Raw genomic sequence first — 14,479 nt, forward strand, 5'->3', positions numbered from 1 at the left:
AATTCGGGGATCAACAACAAAGCCAAAAAAAAACGCCAACAAAACACCCGATCTTTTGGGCAGGTAAATAGGGGCTGTCCCCCAATTCGGTTTGGCGTCGTCACGGGACGGCCTTGCGGGCCAGTGACAGTCAACCTTCGTAACTTGGCTTGTCCACACGCGAACCAGACTTGATCATGGCCTGACCGGCCTTACCATGGATTCAGGGCCCTTTTCGTGTAAACAAATGGAAAGCATAGTGATAATAACAACAGACCGAACGCTATTATAAGTACATACAAGTCTACAATCCCGCAGTTCGTCTAAAGTGACCAGCCAGCCTGAAAAGCGATTGCGCCCATCCCATCCGGTTCCAGATCCCCCTGATAATGATTACATCCGAGAAAACATCACCACCATCACCATCACTTGGCCGTGTTCTCGACCGTATGAGAGCTTTCCAACCATGTGCCAAACTCATCCAATCGCTGCTCCTCCTCTTCATCGGATGCATCCAATCCTTTCTCCGCCAGATCTTCCAGTGCCGCACGCTTCTCATTGGTCTTTTTAAATTTCTCACTGCCATCCGCAATATAGGCATCGACCCGGGTGCCAGCGAAGAACCGCCCATCCATCATCTAAAAGTAGCAGTATCATTAGCACATGTTCTTGTCTTGAGGGTACTGACCATCGCCATCCCGTGATCAAGCTTACCTTGACACAACTCCTGGCTGCCTCGGGATCGGAAAAGCGAACGCTCACCACTCCCTCGGGTTCCTTATCGTAGAGTACAACGTTGGTCACATCCCCCAGCTTTGAGCACTCCTCCCGGATATCTTCCTTGATATCAAGAATAGCCGCAGGATCCTCCTACACCAGACATTAGTTCATCTTATGGATTAGCCCTAGCCCAGGAAGTATACTCCGTACCTCCAATTCCTTCAACGTGAACATATGTTTCAAGATCACGAGCTTATCAAAGCGGGAAGTTGTGTCCGGCAAAGCAGACGGATCGTCATCGTCCCAATCAGCAAGTTTGCTAGACACCTGTATCAGCAAAGCCCAACCCAATCATCGCAGGTCAAATGTAGTTCTCCCCATACCTATTCAGCTTCTGTGTCCGGCGCATAATCTTCTTCTTATCCCTCATACTAGTCTTCGTAGGCGCCTCCTGCTGGCTCTTGAACGAGAAATCCGCATGCTGCACCCGCATAGGCCCCTGCGGACCAGGTACCCCAATCCTGAAGTTCGAGTCATCCAGCATTTGTATCGCGAGGTTGACAGACTCCGGTCGGAAGTACACAACGAGAGCTTCACCCTTAAACTTGCCACTCTCATCAGTGTACATCTTAATGCGCGGTCGGCCGCTATCGATCTCCTCAGCGATAACACCACACTTGGAGAAGACATCACGGATTTCGTCGAACTCAGCATCCAGAGGAATCGAAGTCACATAGACGGCGGTATTGACGCGCTGTTTCTTAGGCTTCTGTTGCCCATTGCCCTACGCGATTACACATATCCCCTTTAGTATAACACCAATCTCGATGCCATTGGGGCCAACTCAAGGAAGCATCATCGTAGAACCGTTGGACTAACCTCTTCCGTAGAAGCCTGTTGCTTGCGCTTCTTCCTCAACTGCGCCGCAGTAATTTGTTCCTCCTCATCAACACCCTGGACCTTATATGCTTCTTGCTGTTGTTGTAGCAAGTCTTCATCGACCTGGAGGCAACCCCGGACGGGCGCAAAGCGGCGCCAACCAAGCAATCAGTTTCACGAACCAATCAAACAATCCCTGCAAGAATAGACATCGTGTATATCGGTCTATTTGCAACAAGAGAGGAAAGGTTCCATAACCAGTTGAAACAAAAAAGGGGGGAAGGCGGGGAGGGATAGAAATAGTAGAAACAAAAAATGAAGGAAGTAGCAGCAGGTTCAACAGCTACATAACAATCACACCACCCAGCTGGAGAAAGAGCGCGCACACACCGTCGGAATCCATCTCTTTAGCACCGTATCATATTCATATTCCTGTCCGTCCTCCGTTTCCAAGATGAACTTGTCGTCGAGCTTCGAGAACGAGATGCGCGGGTCGCTGTCGAATTCCGAAGGATCCTGGGGGAAGTTGCTTAGCGGAGGAGAACGGCCGTCGTCGTTCGGGGTAGGCGACGCCATTATTGTTGTACACGATAGACGATATAAATGCGACGGCGATCAAATATCGAAGTAGTAACAAAAGAGTTTATTATCCGGGTTGAGGCAAGGTTGGCTTGATGATGATGATAGGATTTAATTTGAGCTGACTTTCGGATTTGCGGGGAGAGAGAGATCGCTTTATGTAAGCTGCGACGGCTATTCACGTCATGGAGGGCGCGCTTAGCTTAGGCTGACGATTTTGGCAGCTTTACTTTGCTTAGACTACTTTATCCTAGTTAATACAATGTAGTGAATATTCTGTCTTTCATAGGTGCGTTCGACGCGCTTACAGCCTTAGCGTAATTGTGCGGGGAAAGGAATGGGGCCCCTGTTCATATTATCTGCATTTGTAGCTTCAATTCAATGATGAATACGGGGTGAATCTTTCATTGAAACGAAGGTGAACGCTCAAGCGCAGTATTCTTCACAGTGAGGATATTCTATCTCAGATAGAAGCGCTAATTTAGAATGAATACAGAAGAATGCTTCGATCAAATAGAGATCATTGCGAAAGTTTCGGCTATTAGAATGATGCATAAATTTTGTTTTTTTGGGAAATATCCGAGCTTCAGTGTGGATGGACCACGATTGATTATGACGGTAATCCAGCACACCATGGAAAAATAGAACGACACAATCACTACAATGAGAGGGTGCTAGCAAACATAGGCGAATGAAGCAAATATTGGCCCAAGACTTCCCAGGACAATGCAAGGACAAAGTTGTTGATATTTGTGGGAGGCTCAGGAGGATTCAAAGTGCATAAACTATCTTCGATAGTTGCTCGTAGATCATCGGCCGCGGCAGATTACGCTCCGCTAAGTAGATTAGCATTTAGCAGCGCAGTATGCGCTTTATAAAATCGACACAACTTCTTCCAACGCGCATTCCAATTGAGTGAGGCCAGCTCCGCGCAAAGCTCAGTGGAAAGGGCACTGGCCCCGTCGTGTGGTTTCCAACTCCTTCATAATGTCCTCCATACCCTGACGGCCCTTACCTTCGAAATACTTGGGGCCTACATCGAGATTATCATACCCCTTTGGATAATACTTGTCCCCTTCGTCTCCCGGCAAAGGCCGACCAAGCACCCAAGTCAACCACGCAACCGGACCCCAGCGGTTCCGGAAAGTCGGCTCCACATAGTAAGGGGCAGCATCCCAGTTGGTCATGTAGATGCGGCCGTTCTTGTTGTAATCATCGGTGTAACTAACATACCGCAGAAAATAAGGGCGGGGTAGCGCAAGATACCGCAATGCAAAACGACGAGCGGAGAACAGTAACGAGAACAGCTTAGCATCAAAAGCCGGAGGAGGGTCAATCCTGGAAAGAGAATCAATAAGCGATTTGTTTCGAGCCCCTGGAAGCATTACACAAGACTTACAACATGGCTTTCCGCAAGCGATCGTCCATCATGAACGAGACAAATCTCATCCCAAAGAACTGCAGTGACTGGGGAAGCATGTACAGCAGCACTGCGATGGTCTGTCCGGCCACTTCACGGTTGTTGACATGAGGTACCATGCAACGAACCTCATAGTCGTCGCTCCAGGCCATCATTTCCTCCAGCCAATGAAGACCATCGCGAAATCCGGTTTTACCTGACGGGAGGGCATCATAGCTAATATTCAAGCTGTCGCCCAGACTTTTCCAAAAGGTACCGATGGCACATTTCTCAAGGTCGCTCAGGTCCCGCCATTCATACATTTTCACAAATCTGACTGGCTGAATGGCAAAGAGGCCGAGTGTGTACAGCATATCATCTTCCAGGATCTTGCCGGAAGCGCGATAGCTGCTGTGGATCCAACGGGTGCGTGCAATAGAAGTGCAAGCACGACGAGAGGTTGGCGCATGGCCTACCATTTCCTGAACTAGTGCTACTGTATCAGCGTAGCGTTTCAGGGAAGTTTCGGGCTTGGAGAATTGGGCTGTATTTGTGAGCACTGTCGAGATGGTCGGGATACCATATGTCTGGTGCAGTAGTTAGTCGGCAGGATAGGAAAAGAAAAGAATAAGCATAAAGTAGCCGGGGTCTCACACCCTGAAAAGAGCAAATTGGAGTGATTTGAGGTAAAGAAAGGGGAACTCCAGCTGAACCAAGCCTTTTTGTATCTCGCAGGCTTCATCGTCGGTCATGCGAGAGAAAGACTCTCGCGTCGTATAGGGGTATTTTTGATATAGTCGCTGGAGGTATCGAAATCGTAGCTGCGAAACCAGAAACGCGTAGACCGGAAGCAACAAGCAAATACAAGTGACCAATTGCTGGAATCCCAAACCCGCCACCCGAGGCTCCGTGTTGGGGACAAACCCCAGGAATTTCCCCGGAGTGAGCTGTGTGCTGTTATCCATTGGTCGCCTAATATTACTGGTTTTGCTCAGTGGTCCATGCGTCGATGTACAGCTAGTATGTAGATAAGCTTGATGATGGGCGAAGGGGACTGTAGGAGCAATTTTGAGTCTCTCAAGTCAGTCACAACTGAAATGAAATGATCTGCATCGGGCATTAGTCATAAGTTGTGAGGGGCACAGATGACCGCTGTGAACAAATAAATTCCAGCATACGAAGTTTGACGATCGACAATATACAGGGGAGTTAGGCACTTGATCAGTGATGGATAATATGAATAGTATGCTCGAAAGAGTTACTTGGACTTACAGGGAGGGTGGGTCTGATGATGAGGATAATGATGATCCCCCGGGGTTTCATAACTAAGATCTGACTTAACAGTGAGTTTTAAGGTATGGTTACCCCACCGCACTCCCTTCTCCTACCGTGGTTCACTGACCATATCGATTTCCAGGCACTGATTATCTACACAGTACGTATATAGTACGCTACCAAGTTTCGTCTCATCTCTTTCTGCAATTATTAAGGTCTTTTCTAAAAACCATAAACCTCAGGCAGATTGAGACTGCCTGCCACGACATCATGTGCCCGAGCATAAACCCGCCATACCCATTACTAATATTACACAAGTGATTGGCTTCAATGTCATTGGATCCTGAATATAATAATGCTGTACTAGAACCAGCCTTGCTTTGTGAACTGAAAAGCACATATGTCTATTGGTGTAAGTACATGGAACATCGGCCTGAATCGCCGAGTCTTACCCAAGGCTAGTACTCGTTCTGGTTGTGGGTGCAGAAATCGGCGACATAGTGGTACATACTGATGCTTGAAACCCAGAATGTTAGTTCCCACTGAGCTACTAGCCGTACACGTGGACTGCCGGTGTCAGCGCCGCGCCCATGTTGGAGTACTCGTATGGTTGATGGATCTTATTCTTGTAATGTTCTGGCTTCATGTGTTTGATCTGCCGGGTAATGATGTAGCATAGAAGCCTTCCTACAGGCATTTAAAGAGACGGATAAATAACCCTAATGAGTTTGGATCCGACAGGTGCGGTGGACTAGTCAGTCGATTTGCGATCTCAGCTTAGATTGAATACTATCTGCAATGTAGCAGCAGCGCTGTATGACACCTGTAAGGCCATGACAGGACTACCTGTTACTTCAGTAAGGGATGCTTGCAGACTCTCTCCGTCATAAGAGCGCTCATGCACTTTAGGGGATGCGATTTGAAACCTGGATCAGTCGTCTTGTCCTTCCTTGGAGACAAGGGCAACAAGAACTGTCAAGATAGTCGTCCTTCCAACTCACATCCGCAATCTCCCCTGCCGACTAAGCCATGTTTGCGCCTATGCGATATGGCAAGACACAAGAGCCGCTATATCTCGAGACTCAACCAAGTCGTCAGGGCCGAGTCTGTAAGCCTTCGGGTCATCTGAGATCTGCCTGTAATGCGTGTCGAGAAAAAAAGGTACAAAAATGTTTGGATCCCGAACAGATGCAATCACAGCTAACCCAAAAAATCACCAACAGTTGAAATGTACGAGCAACAAGGAAGGCTGTGATCGATGTCGATTCAAGAAAATTGTTTGCTCTTATATATCACCCAGACAGGACCGGTTGAAGCGGCGCGGGTCACGGCGTCCTTCTAGCATCAGCAGTACGCTCTCTTCAGCTGCAGACCCCCGGCAGAGGGCCGCAGCAGGCAGAGCGAAGCGCATCGTAACTGATACCACAATAGTACCACTGGCGACGGACGATAGTTCTCCAGAAACTTTACCACAAATCGATTGCCTGCGTCTCGATGACACCCAGAACAATGTGCTAGCACACCTGAAAGGATGGCCTCAAGATCCGCAGGAAGACCAACTCACCATCCTAGAGCCGAATAGTCAGCTATTCTTTGGGTCAAAGAATGGTTCATTCATGCTCAGCGACTCATCTCTTACCGGCCAGGTAACTTCGTCAAACTGCTCCGACATCATGGATTTTCTAAACTTTGATTCCTTTCCGGATGATGGGTCACCGGCTTCTGCTGCTTCGGACTGTATTGATTCAGGTGCACTGCACTAGTCAGAGATCCAGAGCATGGCAGTTCCTTCATTTGAAGGCAATCTTGTTTCCTCCGACAATTCACAGAATTTGAGGGAGGAATTGTCAAAATCATCTCTCAGTCAACCACGCGAAATTTCCAAAAACGTTCCCCGGGATGTCCTGTCGAATGCGCCTACTCCCTCACGGCAGGCCTGGAATACTTTGCTTCCTGTAACTCGATATTCTGACCCGACCTGCGCATGTATACAGAAGGTACTTGAGCTGCACGAAGAGGTTGAGGAAGTAGGTTCAACGAGCAGGGCTATGTCGATGGGAGAGAGTTTAGCGCTTCAAATAGCCGTGCTCCGGAAATGCCTCAACATTGTGGACTGCGAAGTCTGCACTCATTCCTCGGCAATCTCCATGCTACTTGTCACGATTTGCAGTCACCTGCTTCATATATCTCAAGCTATGTCGTCGCAATTGTGGAAATGGTTCATGCGCGGGTCGCGATTGCATCCACAACTTGCGACAGATCTGCAGGATGCGGAAGTTCATGATGGCAGCGGGGACCCGAGAGGAAAGCTCAGCATGGACCAGCTAGTTTCCATTGGTGCATAGGACGTAGATGGCCGTACTGAGCGAGCAATCATCATTCTGAAGGCGATCGAATTTCGAGTTGAGATACTCTGCACAATCTTAAATCATCTCCGAGAGCTCGCGATATGTGCAAACCGGAACAAGCACCTTACCCGAATCCATGCCTTGAGTGTTCGGGTACAAAACCACCTCGCCGATCTGAAAAACTCGACTACAGATGTTGTGATGATCTCTCGAAGCTGACCGGCCTGGACAACGTAAAAGCTTGTTAGAAATGCACATGGGTAACTTTTCCTTTCGAGACATTACCAGAGGCGTGGAGATGGCCCTGAACCAAGCCGGTATCCTTGTATTTTCTCAAATAGATGCAATAAAAGTAGCATGATACCAGAATAAGCAAGATATCCAGCCTGCTTGGATAACAAAAATCCAGGAGAGGGTATCATGAGACGTAGTCGATGTGGGTGCCACGCCGCAGGTGGTGATAGGTCCAACTTTGGGCATGCTAGACCCCGCAAGTTCTGCATACAAATAAGAAGAGAAGAAAACCATGCTCAGATGAAAAACGTGTGTGCGAGAAGAAGACAAAAGAATAAGATATAGAATAAGGAATTCAAAGAACAAAGTCAAGGAAACCACGAGACAATGACGAAGAATTACCCTAGCCCCTCTTTCCAAATTGGGTCTATGACTTCTCCTTGCAAAATTATGACTCTTCACTTGCTCCAGGTTGATATGAATCAAAAGTCTTCTGTATCAATTCCCAAGTCTCGTCACGCAAGTATCCATTGATCAAGTAATTCCCCGAGTCGTCCTTTCCATAAATGAGTAAGATATCACGAGGTATATATTTGTTGGTCAGTGAAGACCCTGCATATGATACACAAGCTCCGGGTGACCCTGATGAACCATCACTGGGCTGAGCCGCAGGGCCGAAATGCGCAGCCTCTCGAAATCCGGCCTTGGACCAATTTGTGCAGGCAATGACGGTGGAATTGACCGTACCGAAAAATGGCATCATCTTGGTACTAGAGAAACTCTCTCTAAATACCCTTATCAGTCGTCGAGCTTGTTCGTTCGTCTGTAGTCTGCTCCAAGATTGCTTGTCGTATCCGGCAAGCAATTTGTCCCACGGAAAAGGGTGTTTCGCCATCAGGTGCAGCTGGTACAATGGCGACAGCGGGAAGGATCAGATTCTGCAGGTGGACTCCCGGAGCCGAGAATGGGCCCTTGATTCGGCCACGAGCGTCGAAAATGTTATGGATTACAGCAGGTCTTCCCTTTTTGGCTTGCGAAGACAATATTATGTGCGAGACCCAAGCTGTGATGAGGTCGCCGTCGCTGAGAAAAGGTGGCTTCGTTTCATTTCCATCTTCTTTATAGTACTCAGCATATGCAGCTTGACGGAGACCTGCTATAAATGCTGCAGGTAGATAGATGGTGCGAATGTGGACATTCCTTCGCGTGAAAAGATCCCACGCTAACCGTAGGACCATGACAACCAGTGACAGTCCCCGAAGCCGCCACTGTTCAAGGACATGGGGACCTTGGGCCTTGTCGTCGTCAGAGGAGCCTATAGATGCTGCCACATCGTTCTTTGCACCCAGTACTGGGGGTATCTGGTCGGGGTGTTCGTTAAGCATGGCTGACCAGGCTTGAAGGAAGCCTACCGTTCCTTTTGCGTCAGTCAATGCGTGGGGAAATGTGACGGAGACCAGTGTTGTGTCTGTGAATGAGACAACTCGCAGTGATAGAAGCGGCTCATCGTTTGATAAGTAGTGTCTAATGTCGGCAGGCAAACCTGGTGGCAGGCTGAAGGGTTTGAACGTATCCCAGCCTTCCTGAATTGAGGGCCTCGAGCCTGTGGACTGGGGTAGGCGACTTCCCAACGGGTGTTCTCGAACCGGAACGTTGTATGAGGCATGCGAGAAACGAAATAGAGAGTGATCGTTGACATTATCATATACGTGAATAGCAAGCTTTCCATCATTCTGGTTTCCGCATGTAGGCCAGGATTAGCCAAATGTGGAACTCGGATCAAAGGACCCATGATACACGATGTTATGAGATTAGCTAAGATGATCTTACATTACGACGTAGGCGACCACTGAGCTTTCTCCAGTCCTCGGCTTTCAGTAGACGTGTTAAAGCATCATGAAGCTTAGCGGGTTCCAAAATGCAATTATACCGAAATGTGTAAGTGATGATTGAATCTCGGAGGATTGGAGTTTGATCTATAAAGTGGACAGGATACGTTTCATGTGGGCGCGGACTCGGTTTTGCAAAACCTAGCAGAGAACGCACTCTTTGGATGATTCGAGTCACCATGATGTAGATATCATATATGAGGATTGTTTGTGTGCTGCCAAAGAGAAGGTAGTGATCTTCTTAAGGGGTTGAGGCCTTATGTCGGACGCATAATGCCCGAATTGGCAGTTCGGGGATGTTCTCAACGGGGAAATCTCCAGAAACTCTCTCCTGCAGGACATCAAGCGCTCAGCACCAGCTCTGGCAGGTCGTGTGTTGGACTAGTTGACTACAACCCTTTTCCAAGTCTCAACCGATGCAGAAGACAGCTCATTAGGGTGAGATGTGCACAGTTGGACATAGAGGACAGGGCACCGTTCTAGTGTCAGTAAAGCGTATACATTGAAACAGCTGAGGATTATGCACTTGCCAAATTGTTTGTGTAAGTCCTTGATTGCTATGTGAATCTTGCCACTTGAGGTGTGGATGAAGCGCCACCACTATTGGAGCTATCAATGCCAGTGTACAGCTTTGGGAAAGAAGAAGGATGCATCCATCACCAGCGATGCGCGCCCGAGCAAAGGGCCAGGGATATGGGTAAGTGGATACATGTAGAGACTATAGATCCAAGTCGAAAGACAATAGTACACTGTCTAAACGGGATAAGATTTGGTCGAGATCCGTGAGTATGAGTCTGATGATTGTGGAATCGAACTCGGGGTGACATTTTTGTCTGAGAGGTTGATATCGCCGGATTTAGTGCGAGAGTTGCGCTATGTTTGAAATTAGAGAGCATTTGTATGTTTATATCGAATGGAGTATTAGTTAACTAGAGTGCTTCCTAATTGGGAAGTATTGTACTTGCCATCCACTAACCGGCTAATTTCCTCATAGAGACGAAACTCGGCTGATTCCCTGTCATGGAAATACTTCCGATGCCCGATACAAAAGTACACAGATCCCCATTGGGCAGGTGATCTCACCTGACTGTAGAAGAATACAGAACCATACCATCACTCATACAGGCCATCTTTGTGTGACATAACAACCTCGCCAGGACAACATTGCTTCTGCTCGGAAGGTAAACACGCAACGGCTAACATTATGATATCTAAACAGGCATATACACGTACATACAAAAGCCTTTTGAATTTCTTCTGCCAGGGGTTCTTATTCACAGCAATAGCAGACGGCACTTTGGTCTAAACAACAGCATATCGGTCCGGTTTCCATCCGTTGCTCCTCATGAAAGCACTCAGAAAGGGCCTGAGAAAGAGTCTTCGATACCGTCCAGAATAACATCGACATCTAATCAGCAAACGTAAATTCAGCGGCCAATGACTTTGAGTTCCAGCATTCTAAATGGCGGAAACACAAGAGCCGTGAATCCCAACCCCAGCCAAAGGCCCATATCACAACCACCTGGAATCGCTCTGGAGACTGGGCCTGTATAATAGGCTTGATCCTATTGGGAGAAGAGTACCTTGGTCAGCAGCGATTCGTGCAACAAGCACATGTTAGTGGGACTACGTACCATGCCAACGATGGCTCCTACCCAACCGATCAAAAAGGCAGTGCTAGCTGCCACTCCAACTGGGAGCTTAAGCCAATTGTTCCAATCAGTCCAGTCGTAGCTTTTCCCTCGGTTGAAAAGTACGTCTTGTTCTACCACAATGGTGAACCAGATGATGACCCAGTATCCAATGAGTGGCATTAGATTCCCGAAGATCTCATACAAAGAGTTTCGGCCTCCGATAGCACATGACGCGTAGATCAGAGTGCTGACAGTCGTGAAAACAGGCCGTGGGACCCTGAGCCACATCTCTCCCAGCATTTGGAAATTCAGTCCCGTTGAGTACGAGCTGGGGGCATTGTTGGACACAATCGTTAAGACGTTGATGAAGGCGCATAGCTTTCCAAGAGGCCCCAACCGATCATAGCCGGCCATCAGCAGACTCCCCGGTGTGCCGTCATAAAGAGACGCCCATTTGGAGTTAATTGCAACACCGCTTCCAAGCCCGGCGCCAAGAAGAAGGGTTATGGCTATTGAGAGGCTTACACCGATCGTGGTTACTGTCCACACTTTCCATCTTCGTATTTCCGGGGAATAGTAAACCTGGTAATCCGCGGACACGGGTATCCATGACAAGGGAATAGAGAGGCAAAGTGAGAAATATGTTAGACGCTTTGCGTTTATCTGCTCAATAGAACCGATCGACGGGCTATGGAAGTCGAATTGTGGACCAGCCGAGCCGGTGAGAATGCAAAATATCAACAATTGCGGAAACCAAGCAAACCTTAGCCAGAATAAATGGTCAGACGAGTGCTCTAAAACTTTGAAGGGTGAAGAATCCTACCTCTCATAGAACTGGAATATTTTCATCCCAAAAGTAGCCATTGCCCAGCTCACCAAGGCGACTATTACTATACCGACTATGACGGACACGACTCCTCCTGATAGCTTGGAAAGCAACTGGCCTCCTACAGTGGCACTCATCATGCCGGTTCCCAAGTTGGTAAGCACATTCAGTATACAACAAACCTTACTGGGGTAATATCCCATGAAATACCGAGACACAATCTATCAGGAGAATATAAGTTGTGAGCCGTTATCCTTAAGTCACGAGAATGTTTATGTGCAGACGGGAAAAGCAAGAGGAGAGAAACAAGGTGTAAATGTAGGTCTTACAAGTGTGCGGTTGCCGCTTCTGGGACCCCATGTGCTCATGTATCCAACTCCTAGGCCTCCCAAAAACGTTCCAAAGATTACACACAGCGCGGCGTCGGTGAAGCTCAGCTTCATTACCAGTGTTCCCAAAGACCCGGTCACTATGTTATTGATTGCCATACCCATACTGAACCATGTGAGCATCATTCGGAAAGGGGTTGAGCTGGTGTTCTTCAGTCGTTCTTCAAGAGACACGGGCTCGATCCCGCGAGCCTCTAAGCCTTTGATATTCCTCGCCCATCGTTCGTATCTCGATCCACATGTCGGCGGGGGAGTTCCCAGAGTATGTGAAGCCTCTAGCTGCTCTCGTGTCACACTTCGCAAGGAAGGGGATCTCTGTCTTTTTTCTAGGTCAGAGTCCATGCTGGTTCGGGCGTGCCTCTCGAGGGAGCTGTCTGTGCACACTTTCGCGTTCTGCAACAACTTGAACTATAACCTGCTGGGACTCATCCAACTATAAATGGACAAAATAAGAAAAGACGGTCGCCTCACTGGGCATACAGACATTCGAAAAACCGGAGGGAGAAGATTCCAGTGGAACAACCACTGGTTACTCCGTCGTACTGCATTGACATCACTTTGTTTTCCTCAGCGTGACACCCGCGCTCCAAGACCAGAACAGCATTCCACAACATCAGAACACTAAATCGGGATACCGACCCCAAACCTGGTCAAAAGTACTATGCTTGTACTGAATCGGGCTTAGCAGCACACGTCTACCTCCCCGGAGAACAAAGGGGTTGGTATCCGGATAACAGCTGGAAGGCACCCGATCCATCAGGGTGTTTGCTCCAACATCGTCATTGAGAGATATTCTTAGTGTATGCTGCCCTATTTTGTTGGCAAGGCCATACACCCTTCCGCACAGACAGTCATGTGAGAGTGTGTTCCACATACCACGCCGATGATGCCTTAATAAGCTCTGCGATACATTCCTCTGGTATGCACCAGCCACGCAAGGAGATGAAATGCTATTCAGGGAGAGAAAATCCTGATGCCTGTATCAAGAACCAGCAGGTCAAGACCATGTGCTGTTTGTGGGGTACAGAGCATAGAAACAAGAGTGTCAGGTATGGGACGAGCTCATGAACTGCTGACCGGGACCTCGTAGCCCCGGATTTCGAAGTTGCTTCAATCCTTGTCGGGAAAGTGGTGAGCAGGGTGAGGAGAACAAGGGATCATGTCTCCCATGCCTTGTGATATATTCCCCTGACGACTGCGGTAGACGAATACCATTTTGATCAGTTTCCCCGAGAGACGGTTACGTACTCGAAACCTCTTCCTAACTCCTTGATAGGGCTTTGAACACTGCCGCGTGCTCATATATGATTGACAAGCAAGACCAACTGCCATATCGGGTGGTGACGATCCTTGATAACAGGTGATTTGATCCCGACTGAATGCACAGGCATGGGTCTAATACCGAGGCAGGCGATGTTCCTCAGAGGGACATGATTGAATGAGTATTAATGAGTGATAATGCAATGAAGAATGCAACGCGACATGTATTCACCATCTTCAATAGTATGTTCCTGAAAGTGACTACACTTTGCCTGTTAGTGACTAGCTCTGACCCCTCTCATCATCATAAATTCTACGTATACGGGGTTACTTTCCTCCACAAACATTCTTTCTTTCTTATCTAAACATGGTACTATTCATATCAATGTATAAGTCTGGGCGCTCATTGACCGAAAAAGCAAGATATAAACGTTACTCCAATAAGAAACAAGAATTTAAGACATTTCCAGAGGTTATGAACTACTTTATATTAGTATCATTGCTAAGTACCTAGAGCTTTTAAGGTTTCATTTCCAAGACTGCATACACCCTAGAAAAAGCCCCTGACATTCTATGCCAAACTCACAGAACCATCGAATTCGCGAAACCAATCAGCATCAGATTCACGAGAATCATTCACATGCAATACTCTACCATTATACCAGCATACGCACTGTCCACAGCGACCGAGGTATACAACCAAAAGGAAGGCCGTGCCTAGTGGAAGCACTGCCGGCGTTGACCTTGTCGGCTTCTCGCGCTGGCCCTCTAACCCCCAGCTTGTAGTGTATCAACTGATAATCTTGGATAAAATCCAGAATACTGACACAGATACATTAGTACGGGAATTACTTCCTTTTTGCAATAGCCTACCAAGAAATGTACACTCTGGGAAGCATTCACGATTAATGACATTCTTCATCTTCGGGATCGCTTGAAATTATCCCATCAGCGGAAACATACTAATGTGATCTTTACACTTCGAATTTCTGATCGACGAAGTACGTCGTGACTTAGACACAGAGAGACTCCTGTGTAGTCGCGGGTTCGTTCAAAACGTTATATTTG

The 14,479-nt window shown here is 47.8% G+C and overlaps 5 protein-coding genes across 5 annotated transcripts; 1 reads left to right on the forward strand and 4 right to left on the reverse strand.

Moving 5' to 3' along the window:
* Positions 1-404: 404 nt before the first annotated feature.
* On the reverse strand, positions 405-2,154 carry AtWU_08855 (U2 snRNP complex subunit CUS2; the record flags this gene model as incomplete). The annotated part of the gene is made up of 6 exons (XM_035503963.1): positions 405-617; positions 694-849; positions 910-1,018; positions 1,083-1,483; positions 1,579-1,701; positions 1,969-2,154. The coding sequence occupies 6 exons, from the start codon at positions 2,152-2,154 to the stop codon at positions 405-407; spliced, it is 1,188 nt and encodes a 395-aa protein (XP_035359856.1).
* A 941-nt stretch (positions 2,155-3,095) lies between these two features.
* On the reverse strand, positions 3,096-4,521 carry AtWU_08856 (uncharacterized protein; the record flags this gene model as incomplete). The annotated part of the gene is made up of 3 exons (XM_035503964.1): positions 3,096-3,495; positions 3,557-4,143; positions 4,213-4,521. 3 exons carry the CDS (start codon positions 4,519-4,521, stop codon positions 3,096-3,098), a joined length of 1,296 nt encoding a protein of 431 aa, XP_035359857.1.
* A 1,479-nt stretch (positions 4,522-6,000) lies between these two features.
* AtWU_08857 (uncharacterized protein) lies at positions 6,001-6,594 on the forward strand (the record flags this gene model as incomplete). The annotated part of the gene is made up of 1 exon (XM_035503965.1): positions 6,001-6,594. The coding sequence occupies one exon, from the start codon at positions 6,001-6,003 to the stop codon at positions 6,592-6,594; it is 594 nt and encodes a 197-aa protein (XP_035359858.1).
* Positions 6,595-8,198: 1,604 nt separating this feature from the next.
* On the reverse strand, positions 8,199-8,798 carry AtWU_08858 (putative lysr family regulatory protein; the record flags this gene model as incomplete). Its single annotated transcript, XM_035503966.1, has 1 exon — positions 8,199-8,798. One exon carries the CDS (start codon positions 8,796-8,798, stop codon positions 8,199-8,201), a length of 600 nt encoding a protein of 199 aa, XP_035359859.1.
* Positions 8,799-10,729: 1,931 nt separating this feature from the next.
* AtWU_08859 (putative purine-cytosine permease) lies at positions 10,730-12,493 on the reverse strand (the record flags this gene model as incomplete). Its single annotated transcript, XM_035503967.1, has 4 exons — positions 10,730-10,867; positions 10,937-11,699; positions 11,760-11,983; positions 12,092-12,493. 4 exons carry the CDS (start codon positions 12,491-12,493, stop codon positions 10,730-10,732), a joined length of 1,527 nt encoding a protein of 508 aa, XP_035359860.1.
* Between the last annotated feature and the right edge of the window lie 1,986 nt (positions 12,494-14,479).

This window comes from Aspergillus tubingensis (assembly GCF_013340325.1).
Source record: "Aspergillus tubingensis WU-2223L DNA, scaffold_9, whole genome shotgun sequence".
In the NCBI taxonomy this organism is placed as follows: domain Eukaryota; kingdom Fungi; phylum Ascomycota; class Eurotiomycetes; order Eurotiales; family Aspergillaceae; genus Aspergillus; species Aspergillus tubingensis.